The sequence below is a fragment of the Bacillus rossius genome, chromosome 3 (assembly GCF_032445375.1).
Source record: "Bacillus rossius redtenbacheri isolate Brsri chromosome 3, Brsri_v3, whole genome shotgun sequence".
In the NCBI taxonomy this organism is placed as follows: domain Eukaryota; kingdom Metazoa; phylum Arthropoda; class Insecta; order Phasmatodea; family Bacillidae; genus Bacillus; species Bacillus rossius.
The window spans coordinates 75,198,587-75,212,582 of record NC_086332.1 but is presented as its reverse complement, the minus strand read 5'-3'; the positions used below and the strand labels follow the sequence as shown (position 1 = coordinate 75,212,582).

At 34.0% G+C, this 13,996-nt stretch overlaps 1 protein-coding gene across 5 annotated transcripts in view; it reads left to right on the top strand.

Moving 5' to 3' along the window:
• The window catches only part of LOC134530910 (PAX-interacting protein 1-like), a 146,674-nt gene that overhangs the window by 43,408 nt on the left and 89,270 nt on the right, over positions 1 to 13,996 (top strand). For all 5 annotated transcript variants that reach the window (XM_063366214.1, XM_063366212.1, XM_063366217.1 and 2 more), the window contains exons 10-12: positions 3,470 to 3,601; positions 6,015 to 6,236; positions 7,185 to 7,293. In XM_063366214.1, the coding sequence (XP_063222284.1) occupies positions 3,470 to 3,601; positions 6,015 to 6,236; positions 7,185 to 7,293 (463 nt within the window). The remainder of the gene's footprint in view (positions 1 to 3,469; positions 3,602 to 6,014; positions 6,237 to 7,184; positions 7,294 to 13,996) is intronic.

The window sequence follows — 13,996 nt, the reverse complement described above, 5'->3', positions numbered from 1 at the left end:
GGGATTTTGTTTTTGTGTCATGATAGTTGTCTTTAATGTATTTTGCTTTGGAGTATGGTAATATCTCTATGGACTTTTTTTTGTGTGATGCACCTGTTTTTCATTATGGGTGCTCATAAAGTTAGTTTCTTCCTTGTTGCACCTTTGTCCACTTTTCTGCATCTTTTGTGCTAATGAATGCTACTTGTTTGGTGGCCATTTTAGTTTCAGGAAAATACTCAAGCTCTCCATATACCGGAACTTTACCTGTAAAATTTATGTATCTGAATATTTGTAAAGAAGGATAAATTTTATATGTATATAGGAAATTAAATTTATGAATTTTGGTAATGTCACAATAATATATATAAAATACATATAATTATATTTATATATATGAATAGAAACAAAACATACTTTATCTTGTTGTTTATGTTCTGCCTGTCTTTAAAGTTTTATGGCCTTAGGTTATTTTCCTTTCCGTTTTGGTATTAATATGCAGATTAGGCCACAATTTTTTACCTTGTATGAGTTAAAATTGAAAATAGATTGGTGCTTGCAGCGAGTGTTGGCTTCAGGTAGGACTGGTCTCAAATTTTTAAAAAATAAATAAAATCATATTCTAGTACATGAGGTGGGAATTTTATACTAGTTTGAAGAGCTTAAAGCTACTATTTATTTTGTGACAAATCATCTTCTGTAACTGTTCTTATGGTACGGTTGCATTAGAGTCCACGTATCTGGCATTACATATTATTCTGTAGTAAGGAATCCAAATACGGAGATTATCAACATGATTTTTATCTTGTGATATATGGCCATTAGCATGTAGAATGACAAAAACAAAACATCACCTTGTTCTTTCCACCTTGTTTTCCTTTTTGTCATGGTTGTTACACAGCATCTGGAATCCAATCCTAGTTGTTCGTTAGTGACTGGCTTAAGTTAGTTAGCAGCTGGGAGATTAAAACTTTGAATATGTCAACAACTTGGTTTTGTGGTCACCTTCCCTGCCTTTCCTTGCTCTGAAACAGCCAGAGGAAGGTAGGGTAAGATGTGCAAAGACAAATAAAAACAGTCTGTTCTTATAGCTTGATGGCCTACTTCCTCTACGAACATGGACACAGAGTTTCCGTCTGTACTTAACACTAATATTAGGGTTGTGCGAGAATGAGATTTAAGGCCTCGAGAAATTTTCGAGAAAGAAAATATTTTTCTCGCGAGAATGAGAAATTTTTAAATAATCAAGATTTACTGTAGATATCACGTTCAAAATATATTGTTCTGTACATAAAACTGTTGTTTATCATATAGAATGTCAATTTAGTTGCGTGTGTACAACTGACATGCACCACACGTTATGTAAGCCTACACTAAATTATAAATAAACATTCACTCAATTAGGTAAAATTCTAGTAGTTAACATGTTAATTGTGGTTCCCGTTGACTTATCGCCACTTTTTGTGTAATACTGCCACACTGATATGTCCACATCTTCCATTTTACCGTAAAATCAAAGTTTAATTTGACAACAAAGTTTACTTCTGTTAAACTGTTATATTCCTGCAACACTTTTTTTTCCACTTGGTTACACCGCAGTTAGAGATAAAGCAGTATTAGGAAATTATTCTCATATTCCTAATAACATTTTACAGGCGTCACATTATTTATTCATACCCGCAGAGTAGCTCGCGTAAACGGGAAACTCTGGTTCTGTAATGAAAACAAAGAAATTGCTACTAGGGAGGCTTTGGCGGGATTCATTACTCGTGACGTCTTACGACTGAGTGAAACAAAGGTGGAAAAGGAAATGGGATGAACATACTATTTATTTTGCCTTTTCAACGGGTTTGAACACACACATTCACGTAATTTTACGTAATACAAGGGCGTGAATTGTTCTGCGTGTTCAATCCATTCCTTTACATTCCAGTTCATTTAAAATCACTTGACTTGCACAGTCTTTTATTGGAAATGAAATAAGAAACGGAACAGCGAAGCAGACTCGATCTGGCAGCATGACCACCATTCCCTTTTGTTCGTTAAAAAGTAAATTTTGTATTTTGCCGTAATAATCAACATTTCAGTATGCTATTAAACATTACCGAACAAAATATTATGAGTACATTAAAGGTAATGCTTTTAATAACTTTACCGTAATAATGTGTATGTAAACATAACCGATTTTGTAGGTTAGGTTCGAACGTATTTTATTATGTATTACGCTTACGTAATTTAAAAATTAAATACGGCAGTTTTTCTTTCAGGATAAATTGGAATTTCATATGACAGTTTTTATTCACAGTTTCGGTTATTGATAAAGGTTTTGGATGGTTGACTATCGGCTAGTCTAATATCTCTTAATGATTGCATCATGTTTGCTTTGTGTTCCGCCAAATCATTTTTCGTTCAAACAGGCAGACACGTTTGGTATTTTTAAAACATTTAAACTAAAATAATGGCAGTGTGTGTGTAATGTTGAAAATATAAAAATACAACTATCAATATCAAATTTAGTTCCCATTCCAAATTGAGTTGTTACCGGTACCAAAAAAAATTCTCGTTTTTTTTTTTTTTTCGAGAAATTATTTTTCTCGTTCGCTGTTCGAGAATGCAATATTTCTCGAAATTTTTCTCGAGGTTCGAGATCTCGCACAACACTAACTAATATCCTTTATGAAGGTGCAATTTATGTTTCAATTTTCATTACTGAAAATCTGGTCTCATCTCATGTGCAGATTCCATGTCTTCAATGTCGGGTGAAACCGTATCTGCATGAAAATATTTTTTTCTGGAGCTGTATGTCATCCTCAATATTTAAATTGTTTTTGAAGAAAAAATATTAAGTATTTCAACAATAGTTGAGAATAAATGTTTTCAAGGTACCACAGTTATGTATTTTAGTCATATTTGCCCATGATATTTTTCCTTTGAAAATTTAAGTAATAACATAAATTAAAATATTTATTAACTTAGTTCAGATGAATGACGGTAGTAACATTATACATACATTCCATGAAATGGTTTTCTGCAAAGATTAATTTATTTAAATGTTACATGCATATGTTAATTTTTTTGCATGAAATTCACTTGAATATAGCATATAGTAGGTACAGTGATGCGTCTTTAATGTGGCATTTTATGGTTTGAAACATTCTGTTATCTGGCACCGATTGAGCTGCACATATTCAGACTTTTCGGGTGTATTCTGGCTGTTGACTACGGCTGCCAGGTTGCATTACAGTGCTGCCAGCGATTTTAGTTTGTCTGTTTTAATTTCATGCCAGTTTTTCCTTTTTTCTTGCATGGTTTATTTCACATTCCACCATTTTTACACTTGGTATTCCTGTTAAAACTGTATTAACATTCTATAATCTTACTAAAGACATGTCTCTCTATTTGCCATTTTAAAATGATCTAGAAGCTTTATTGCTGTATTATATTACAAGGTGGATTGTTAGTGCATTCTCTGTGTATTTATTCATTTCAGGCTATGCCACGTCAGTTTGTGGTTGACCCTCAAACCCATGCTCAGATACAGCAGATGGATTCTCAGCAAAGAGCTATGTTCCTACATAAAATGCAGAAACAAGGACAGCTTATATTCCAAAGACAACTCCAGGTAAGTACGAATTTCAGACTATTTTTAGCATGATATTCTGTTGGCATTTAGGCAGTTAATGTATCTATTTTTCTTTTTAATGCACTTATTTTTATTTTACTCTGCTTTGGTATCTTTAATAGAGATAGTTTTGTCTCTTTTTATCTTTTTGTCCTATTTAAATCTGGTAATTGGTGAGAATCAGGGCACAATTCTTTTCGTTTACGTGTGAATAGAACCGAAGAAGGGGAACTGTTTTGAATGGGAAAAATGGACTCCCACGTAATTTGTTGCCTGAGTTTCAGATTATATTCTGTACAATTTGGTCTAGCTGGATTTTCTAAGTGTTTTTCCTGTTGGCACCATTTGGTTCTGCAATTTGTAGGCTAGGGATACTGGCCTAGATGTCTACGTATAAATGAACGGTCTACCACTGACAAACAATGAAAACTCAGGGAACCTATTAGTTGTCTTGGAAACTGGGAAAACTCAGGGAAATTATAAATATCTGTTAACAAAGAATTTCAGTAATATATTAGGGTTGTATACCATGTAGATCTTGATGAATTAAATATGACATGCATTTTAATTAAAAATTGTGTTTTCATAATCTGTATAACTAACTAAATTAAACTTAGGCTACAAACAACTGAGTACTATTTTGGAGCACAATCCATTATGTATAGTCTATTGCCTGACCACAACCAACAATGTGTTGTTTAAAAGTCTGATAAAAGAAATATAAGTTTTTTTTTCTTTTCCTTCTATCTCAGTGTAGGACATTTTAAAGTCAGGTTTCCATGGCATTTATATATTGAAGTGTGTTTTGAAAATAATTTCTAGGTATTGTTGGTATCTATGGACCGATAGGACTGGAAAAAGTTTAGGTAGAACAAGAGAAACAAGGAAAACTCGGGGAATTTGATTTAAGTAAGAATATGGGAACCCTGAATAAGTTCTTGTCACAAAATGTGTGGCATTTAACATGAATAAATACTTGGTGATTTGAAACAATGCAATTAGTGCAGGAAATTACTTTGATGGATGTGAATATCAAAGGGAACTGAGAAAAATATTTTTAATTGAAGCTGAAAATATTTAAGAGCCACACATTATGTTTCTAACACTTTATTATAATCAATTAATACATGAAAAATACATGTATGCCTCTAACTAATATGCTCATGCAAGCTCTTCATGAAGTGTAAAATAAGTAATTTTATTAATCCAGTTAATCCATTCTTCGCTCCACAAATGGAGCGTAAAATATCACTCCACAACATAAAAAAAATTATTTTATTGGATAAACAGCAAAGCAAAGCAAAGCAACATGTGAGCTTTGGTAATAAATTTATTTTCTGGCAGCAGCACACATACTGCTAGTTTCTATATTCAATCCTAGATAGCAGCACATGCATTGCTATTTTTATTTATGTTCTTCATATTTAAACATGTATTATGAACAAAATACATGATCCTACAATTTTTAAGTGTATTTGTGTGTTCATTTGTTTTAACAATAAAATGAACAGTATTTCATTTAATTTAAATACATGCTAACATATCATATAGATATATACTCAACTTCAGTTGTAAACAACAGTTGATTAATAAAAACTTTATGAAACCTACAATAATAACAGATAAATTACTAGTACAAAGTTTTTTTTATGATACAGACTACTAACATACTCAAAGTAAAAAAAAAAAGTGAAATTTTATCTTTTGACGTACCTTTGCTTAACATTTAAAACTGGTGTGAGTTTTGTTATTTGCAATATAACTCAACTATCCAATGTGTATGAGAAGTACCTATATTACCAAAGCATCCTTTTAATTTAGAATCTACAGGCAATTAGTTTTAACCTCTTATTATGAATTTACTGCAACTGATATATCTTTACACTTTCATTTCTCACACTTAATAACAACGGTGGAAGTTCTATGATGTCACAATTTCGTAGCAAATAGTAGAAAGTCGCCATTGTGGTTTATGGTAGAGTTGAAAAATATTACATTTTTAACAAATAATATAATGCAAACTAAAGTGTGCACAAATATAAAATATTTAATGGCTGTACTTTACAAGGTAACTTCTTAAATTACATTACTAACATAATTTTTTTTTTCTAGGAATCATCCCTATTAAAATTAGTAAGCACCTAACACCAATTTTGTTTGGGGTTAATGCATAATTATTGCAATTCTTTTTCTTTAAATTCTGGTAAAAGGCACTGAAGGCCAAACTTTCAATTGATTATTGGGCATTTATTGCAAGTTAAGATGCCTATATTTGGCTCATGTATTTAAAATGCAGTACACAAGTTTCATTGCACTTGTTGCCTGCAGATGAAGAATCTTGTAGTCTGGTGTGTAGTCTTGTAGTTTGTACTATTAGGCTTGGGCCACGCGTGAACCTTTTGTGTCACTTCAGGCTCAGCAGATGATACAACACCAGAGACAGCAGCAGCAACAGCAACAACAGCAGCAGCAGCAGCAGCAACAGCAGCAGCAGCAGCAGCAGCAGCAGCAGCAGCGACAGCAGCAACAGCAAGTGCTGCTGCGCGGCCAACTGCCTCACGGCCTGACCCCCCAGCAGCTGCAATGGGTCAGCCAGCTGCGTGACAGGCAGTCAGTCATCAGTCGGCAGCAGCAGGTGTGACCACGGTATCAGCACTTCAAGCACAGACTAGTGTCAGTGGGTTTATCTCGTCTGAACTCAGACAGCATCTGTGTACTAACTGGTGCACACATGTAAGTTTCAATGAGATACACTAACAAAACCCATTTGGCCAGAGAGTTCTCGTAGAAGGCTGCTTGATGCTTCAATAAAGAAACCAATGGCTGTTTATCAACAAATTTTTAGGCAATTAATGTAGGAGGTAGTCTAAATGGCTGTCAAAATAGATGCAGTAAAATCTTTATATAGTAAGCACTTTATTATATAATAACCATAAACCTCCTTAATTACGAACTGTATCGAAAGTCCTAGTCAAAATATATATCCAACCCAAGGAATTTTCAGCTCAATGTAATAAGTATTATTCTTCTATTTTTGATATAAGTGTTCCTTTTTTGGCATTGTTAAGGATTCCAACTGGGCAGAAATACTTTTTTTTTGTGATTGAAAATATGGTTCTGACCACATGCAGCAAAAACATTGTATATTATGTAGTCATATAATTTTTAATATATGTTCAGTTAAATGTTAAAAATCTGCAGTTATTAGACCAGAGAAGTCTTTTTCTAAAACCAGTTATTTACTGGAATTTAAGAGATGTCATTTCATGGCATAGTCTCGAGTCTGTAAACAAACACTTGTAGTCATAGCTGGTTTTCGGTTGTTAAATGTCTGTATAGGGTTTTATTTCACTCATAAGATGTTAAAATCTGTCCTTGTATGACTACAAAGCTTTATGCCAAATTGCCAGTCTATTTTTCAAGTTAAATTTTTGTGTGTTCATGAGCATAGATGGATTTTAGAAGTGGAGGTTTCTAGTATTTAGATCAGCGGGCATGATCTCTGTTGGATTGGACCTGGTGATCAGTGCATTAAATTTTTCCTGTAATAAATTTGATGTGGAGGAAGATACTTTTGTTTCAGGTGTTGGTCCCCCAGCAAGTAGGACTGCCTAATAATGTAAACGCAGGATCTGGGGCCGCCACTACCACGTCGACGTGGATACCAGTGCAGGGAGAGAATGCTGCAGGAGGTTAGTTACCCATGTGGAGTGAAGTTGTTTAGTCTAAACCTGTTGTGTTCACCGTATTACCGTATTTACCCATGTACCACCCGCACATTTTTTCTGAAAAACAACATTCAAAAGTCGGGGTGCGGGTCATACACGAAATTTGAGGTTTTGGACAACAATGAAGACTGAAAAAATTGGATTTATAGTACATTACCGAATGCTGGACGCATTTATTACAATGAAAATACAGCGAAACCCCTTATTTACGTTACCGTTATTTACTTTTTCCTAGTGATGGGTCGAGTCACCCTATTTCAGCATCGAGTCGAGTTCGAGTTAAACAAAGAAATTTATCTTCGAGTCGAGCTCGAGTCGAACTCATAGAAATTTGTCTTCGAGTCGAACTCGAGCCGAACTCATGGAAATTTGTTGAGATGAGTCAAACTTAGCGAGGTTCAAGTGGCAGAATGATGAGCGAAATAAATATAAGTTAAATATTTCTCAATATAATATATGTAATTAAATATGAAAACTTTGAATTATTGAAGGTTTCCCTACACATTTTGATTTTTGTATTTTTTTTTTAATCTTCATACTAACGCTTTAAGTGAAAATGCACATCCAAGTGATGAATCAGACGTGAATTTGATGATGACTGAGTCTTGTATTTTTTGCAGCACTTGCATTTAGCTGTCTGATGATCAAATTTTTCAAAAAATTCCCAAATCTCTGCTTTTGATTTCTATTCGTCACTTTTTGACGTCCCAGGCCGTACAAACATATCTATTCCACTAATACTAAACCGTTTATGATTAATACGACGCCGGCGAAGCAAACTCAAGTGTAAACATAAACTTCAGCAGCCTCAATTTTCCGTTCGGCCATGGAAAACTGGTTGGAGATTTCAATTATTGTTGATAACAATTTGCCAAAGTGGCAACATTCCCTGGCTGTATGATGACTTACGTAGGCCATTGGCCCGGAGTTAAAATGGCGGCTATCTAGTGTTTAGTAGTAAATATTATTTACTTCCAAAGCTGCCCAAATATTAACGTGGTCTTGTTCATGACTGAATCTAGAGAACATTTTTTAAATTCCGTTATAGTTAAATAAAGGTATTTTGTTGCAGTTATAAATATTAAGTGCATATTGAAGGATGGGATACACTGTTTGCGGTTACACACGATCAAAAATAAATAATCTTCCGACTTCGTTTTCAAGGTTTTCAGTGTTGGATCAGAGGTTTTCCACTAGGTAGGCCTAAATAATACATTATATTTTATTTTAAAGTGCATGGTTTCGGATAAGTACCTACCTTCACTATTGGAAATTGTGCAACATTATAGTCGAGCCAAAAACTAAACTTTGACGAGACTCGAGGACACGATCTTAATCAACTCGGTTTTCGAGTTGAGTTTAGTTTCGCCGGCTCGACTCGACTCGCTCGATTTTTCGAGTCTCGACCCATCACTACTTTTTCCCGATATTTGCACCATTTTATTTCGGTCCCGTTTTAACCTCATATGATGCAATGCAATAAATTGCCGTTGTTTACAACGCGCGTATAAACTGCTTCCCGCAATTTACGCGATTTATTCTGAGATTAACGCTTTCTAATTTAAATAATCGTAATACGACGTATTCTGATGTGTTTTCAAGACGTTTTTAAAAGTATTAAACTTTATCCGTAACATGTCGGGAGTCGCTGTAATCCACCTATAAAACGTAAACAGCGCCAGTTGGCATCATTCGGTATAGAGCGCGCGCACGTAGTCGAAGATCGATAGCGATAGCTCGCAAACTTCTTGCTACGCGCGCGCTCTGTTTACAACCGAGTTAACTATAACTGGCAACCCGCGCCATTTTATGCGTATCAATACAACTCACGTTTTTGCTACGGGTTTTTTTACGTTGAATAAAATGGTTTTATGGCATCACTCATTATTTTTAATTATTTGGCACTACGAGCTTTATTTTTATTTGCAGGATGTTGCAACGGACTGAACAGTTGACGATTGTGGTTATTGCATACAAACATTTTAAAATTTATTTCACCAAATTTACGTCTGTTGTTTAGCAAAATTGATCTACTATTTTGACAATGAATATTACTGGTTTTTTTTTTCTTAATATTTCATGCATTTGTGTTAGTAAAATTCTGTGCTGCAGTTATAAAGAGTTTTCTTTGTTGTTACAATGACAGACTCTTTTTCCCTATTTATGCAGGCACATGTAAATAGACATTACAGTGAAAAAAATTTTTTTCCAGAGAGTATGTTGAAAATTTGGGGTGCGGGTCATACATGGGGGCGGGTGGTACATGGGTAAATACGGTATATCCTGGTTCCCAGGGATTGTAGACAGCAAGTAGGGAAGTACAACAAAAGAAGTTACAGTAAAAGCCTGTTAAGAAGTTTTTCAAGGGACAGGATGCTTAAAACTTCTTAACAGGGAAAACTTCTTAAAAGGGAAAAGTAATTTCCAACGTAAAAATTGATTTTACTCAAATGACATGTGCTGTATTCACACAAAAATACACTTACTATCATTGGCATGCTGGAATAACGGAATAACTAATAACATATTTTTTTATCAGTAAATTGAATTATTAAAACTGTATTTAATTTAATAAGCACATTTAAATTAGTATTATCAAAACACTAGTAAAAAAAAGCAATACAGTCAAACCTCTATCTACAGTCAAACCTCTATCTATCGTTTTTCAGGGGACCAACAAAAAAATTCAGTAGATGCGGACATTCAATAGATGTGGACTTCAACCTAAGAATTTTTAAAAAATATTTCAACCTCAAAATTAGTGTCAGAAATATATCAGTTACTTGTCTTTAAAGTTAAATCAGTTGAAAAATAAATAAAAATGGAGGTATTTTACTTAATTCAATTTACACTTGCAAAAAAAAAAACATAAGCATAATAAATCTACATGGAAATTAGTCATTTTCAATATCCTGAAGTCTGAAATATGTTTACTCATGTCATCAAATGTAGAGCTGTACTGAAGAAGCCGATTTTGCCAATATTTAATTGAATCAGCATTTCTGCCGACTTCCGATACGCTTGTTAATTTTCGGCCGATATTACTGAAAAACGAGAGAGACTGCCATAACCTAAAAATCCACGAGTACCCTTTTCAGTTTTCGTAGTAGTACTGCATTCTTTCAGATCGCATTATTTCTTCGCAACATGTGCCAAACGTACATATTTAAATTTAACATCCCTTTTTTCAATAATGTTCTTTAATTTTAATATGTCATAAATAAATACATCACCGTCACGGTAAATAGACATCTCGGTTGTTACGGTAACTGTAGTGCAAATGTGGTAGCTATCGTGCTTCTGTAGTAATTATGGTATAGACAAAGAATCTTTAGTTCATTTTATGGTAATTATCTTAGGATAACAATTGGGTTTGTACTGTAGTTATGGTACATCATCCATATTTCTTCGTAAGTTGTTCATTTGTCTTTTCTTCATATTTACGTGCTCCATTACTTGGCTGCAGATTCAAGGTGATATTTACCATTGTATACTATCGTTACTGTTTTTATGACGGTTTCTTTCTAAGAAATGGTTATTTCTGCAAAATCTTTAAGGTTAAACGATCATCTATTATAATTTATAGTGACGGGACCACATATTTTGTACGATGAATGCGGACAAAACGATAATTCGAACATCGGTACAAGCGGACTTTTTTAACCTTAGTTGTATGGCAATTTTGCCGGGACCGTAGAAAGTATACGATAAACACGGACAATCGATACATGCGAGTTCGATAGATGGAGGTTTGACTGTATCGTTTTTCAGGGGACCAACAAAAAAATTCAGTAGATGCGGACATTCAATAGATGTGGACTTCACTCTAAGAATTTTTAAAAAATATTTCAACCTCAAAATTAGTGTCAGAAATATATCAGTTACTTGTCATTAAAGTTAAGTCAGTTGAAAAATAAATAAAAATGGAAGTATTTTACTTAATTCAATTTACACTTGCAAAAAAAAACATATGCACAATAAATCTACATGGAAATTAAAGTCTTTATCAATATCCTGAAGTCTGAAATATGTTTACTCATGTCATCAAATGTAGAGCTGTACTGAAGAAGCCGATTTTGCCAATATTTAGTTGAATCGGCATTTCTGCCGACTTCCGATACGCTTGTTAATTTTCGGCCGATATTACTGAAAAACGAGAGAGACTGCCATAACCTAAAAAGCCACGATTACCCTTTTCGCTTTTCGTAGTAGTACTGCATTTTTTCAGATCGCATTATTTCTTCGCAACATGTGCCAAACGTACATATAAAAATTTAACATCCTATTTTTCAATAATGTTCTTTATTTTTAATATGTCATAAATAAATACATTACCGTCACGGTAAATATACATCTCGGTTGTTACGATAACTGTAGTGCAAATGTGGTAGCTATCGTGCTTCTGTAGTAATTATGGTATCGACAAAGAATCTTTAGTTCTTTTTATGGTAATTATTTTAGGATAACAATTGGGTTTGTACTGTAGTTATGGTTCATCATCCATATTTCTTCGTAAGTTGTTGTTCATTTTTCTATATTTACGTGCTCCATTACTTGGCTGCAGATTTAAGTTGATTTTTACTACTGTATACTATCGTTACTGTTTTTATGACGGTTTCTTTCTAAGAAATGGTTATTTCTGCAAAATCTTTAAATTTAAACGATCATCTATTATAATTGATAGTGACGGGACCACATATTTTGTACGATCAATGCGGACAAAACGATAATTCGAACATCGGTACAAGCGGACTTTTTTAACCTTAGTTGTATGGCAATTTTGCCGGGACCGTAGAAAGTATACGATAAACACGGAAAATCGATACATGCGAGTTCGATAGATAGAGGTTTGACTGTAACTAACATTTATTGTTTTAAAAAATATACCTACACAAATAATTCAAAGAAAGTAATAGCTGGCGGTATATGGTTTACTTTGTTTTCGTCACATGACTTGAATTGGAAAATTGGTGTACTGATGGAACAGCTTCTAGTCCCTGAGAATGCAAGCAGGTGATTGGTCGTGCGGCGTGCGGCACAGGTTTTGAAGATCGTTGGCGTTTATCATTCGTCAGTTAAGCCACGAATGGGGAAAATAGTCTGCAGGTGGAACAGCCTCTCAGTCCAACCAAACGCAGGCATATGATTCGTCGAAATACACACAAGTAACAGCGTGTGGCGTGCGGCGCAGGTTTCGACGATCTATGAAAGGGAAATATTAACATAGGGATATATGGAATAGATAGAGTCAAGATTTTGTGGTGTTATTTTAAGACAAATTTCGGTGTAAAGAAATAAAGATTTCGGTGTTATATGGTTTTATTTTTTTGCTCAAAATACCCACGGCAAAATTTTCTTGCTTTTCTGTACGACATGCAAATTTATTAAAACAAATATTAATAAACACTAAAATCTCATGATCTAATTACAATTAAGTTCATTTGCAAATTCATAGATACTAAAAATTTCACGACTTAAATTACAATCACATACACTACAAAATTACACAATTAAGCACTTCCAAAGTTACTATTAAGACGGTTTTATTGAAATGCTATCATAGTTAAATTTTCCGCATTTTCTGGAGTGAGACGTTGTCTTCTGTCACTAACTACCAGTGAGTACCTGGAAAATGAACGTTCTGCATCAACATTTGATGTTGGGAACCAGATTGCCCTTAAACTGGCTTGAGCAAATTCACTGTAGTCCCCTTTAAGGGAGCAATGTACATTTGCAACATCAATTTGGCTTGTTTCTGGCAATGAAAGTTCATCCTCAATTTTTTTTGAAAGCAACATAGCCATGTATGAATGTATCAATGGGAAGATGGGAAACAGAAGGCAAGTTATGCAGAGACATCTGTAGGTTTGCATCTTCTATGCTAACCCTACTCACATTTCTTGGGTTGAACAGCAAATTAATGGCATTAAAGACTCTTAGACAAGGATGTCGTTTAACAGATGAGTTTTGCCTCAAACGCTTATGTTTCTCACTCGCGACATGTTTCACAAGCGTATCGCGTCTCTCATAGTCTAGCCTGCAGTTACAGAATTTGCACATTAAAATTTTATCACTGATATAAAATCCTTCGCTGGAAAATTCTTTCGATCGGTTACTGGCAGAAACCTTCGTTTTAGGCATTATCAAAAAAATTTTAATCACTTAGGAAGAATTTAACCTCTCAATACGCAAAAACTTGCCGTGCTGGAAAGATCAAAACAATGGAGAATAGATGTGAATACAAACGCATACCGAATACCAACATACGTACGTGAAAATTAATACCGACATAAACATGTACTATTTATTATTTACAATCGTTACGTTAAGCAGGGTTAATTTTATTTTCGTAGCCTACGTACTTTATTTTAAATAAACAGTAAAAGCAATGCGGTTTAGTGTGTAATATTTTAATGATTAAAAATGTAATCGTAGAAAAACATATTTTGGACGTTTGTTATTTTGTTATTTACAGAAAGTGAACGGCGGCCATTGTATCATAGTTATCAACATCTTAAATTATTATGGTACACAAGATTACCGTTTAAAGAAAATATTACGTTAATTCCGAGACTTCATTTTAAAATCTATAATGAATCACCGTCGCATATAATATATATGGCTGCTAGTTACTGTAAGAAATATTTGATTGTGCTGAAGATGTGAA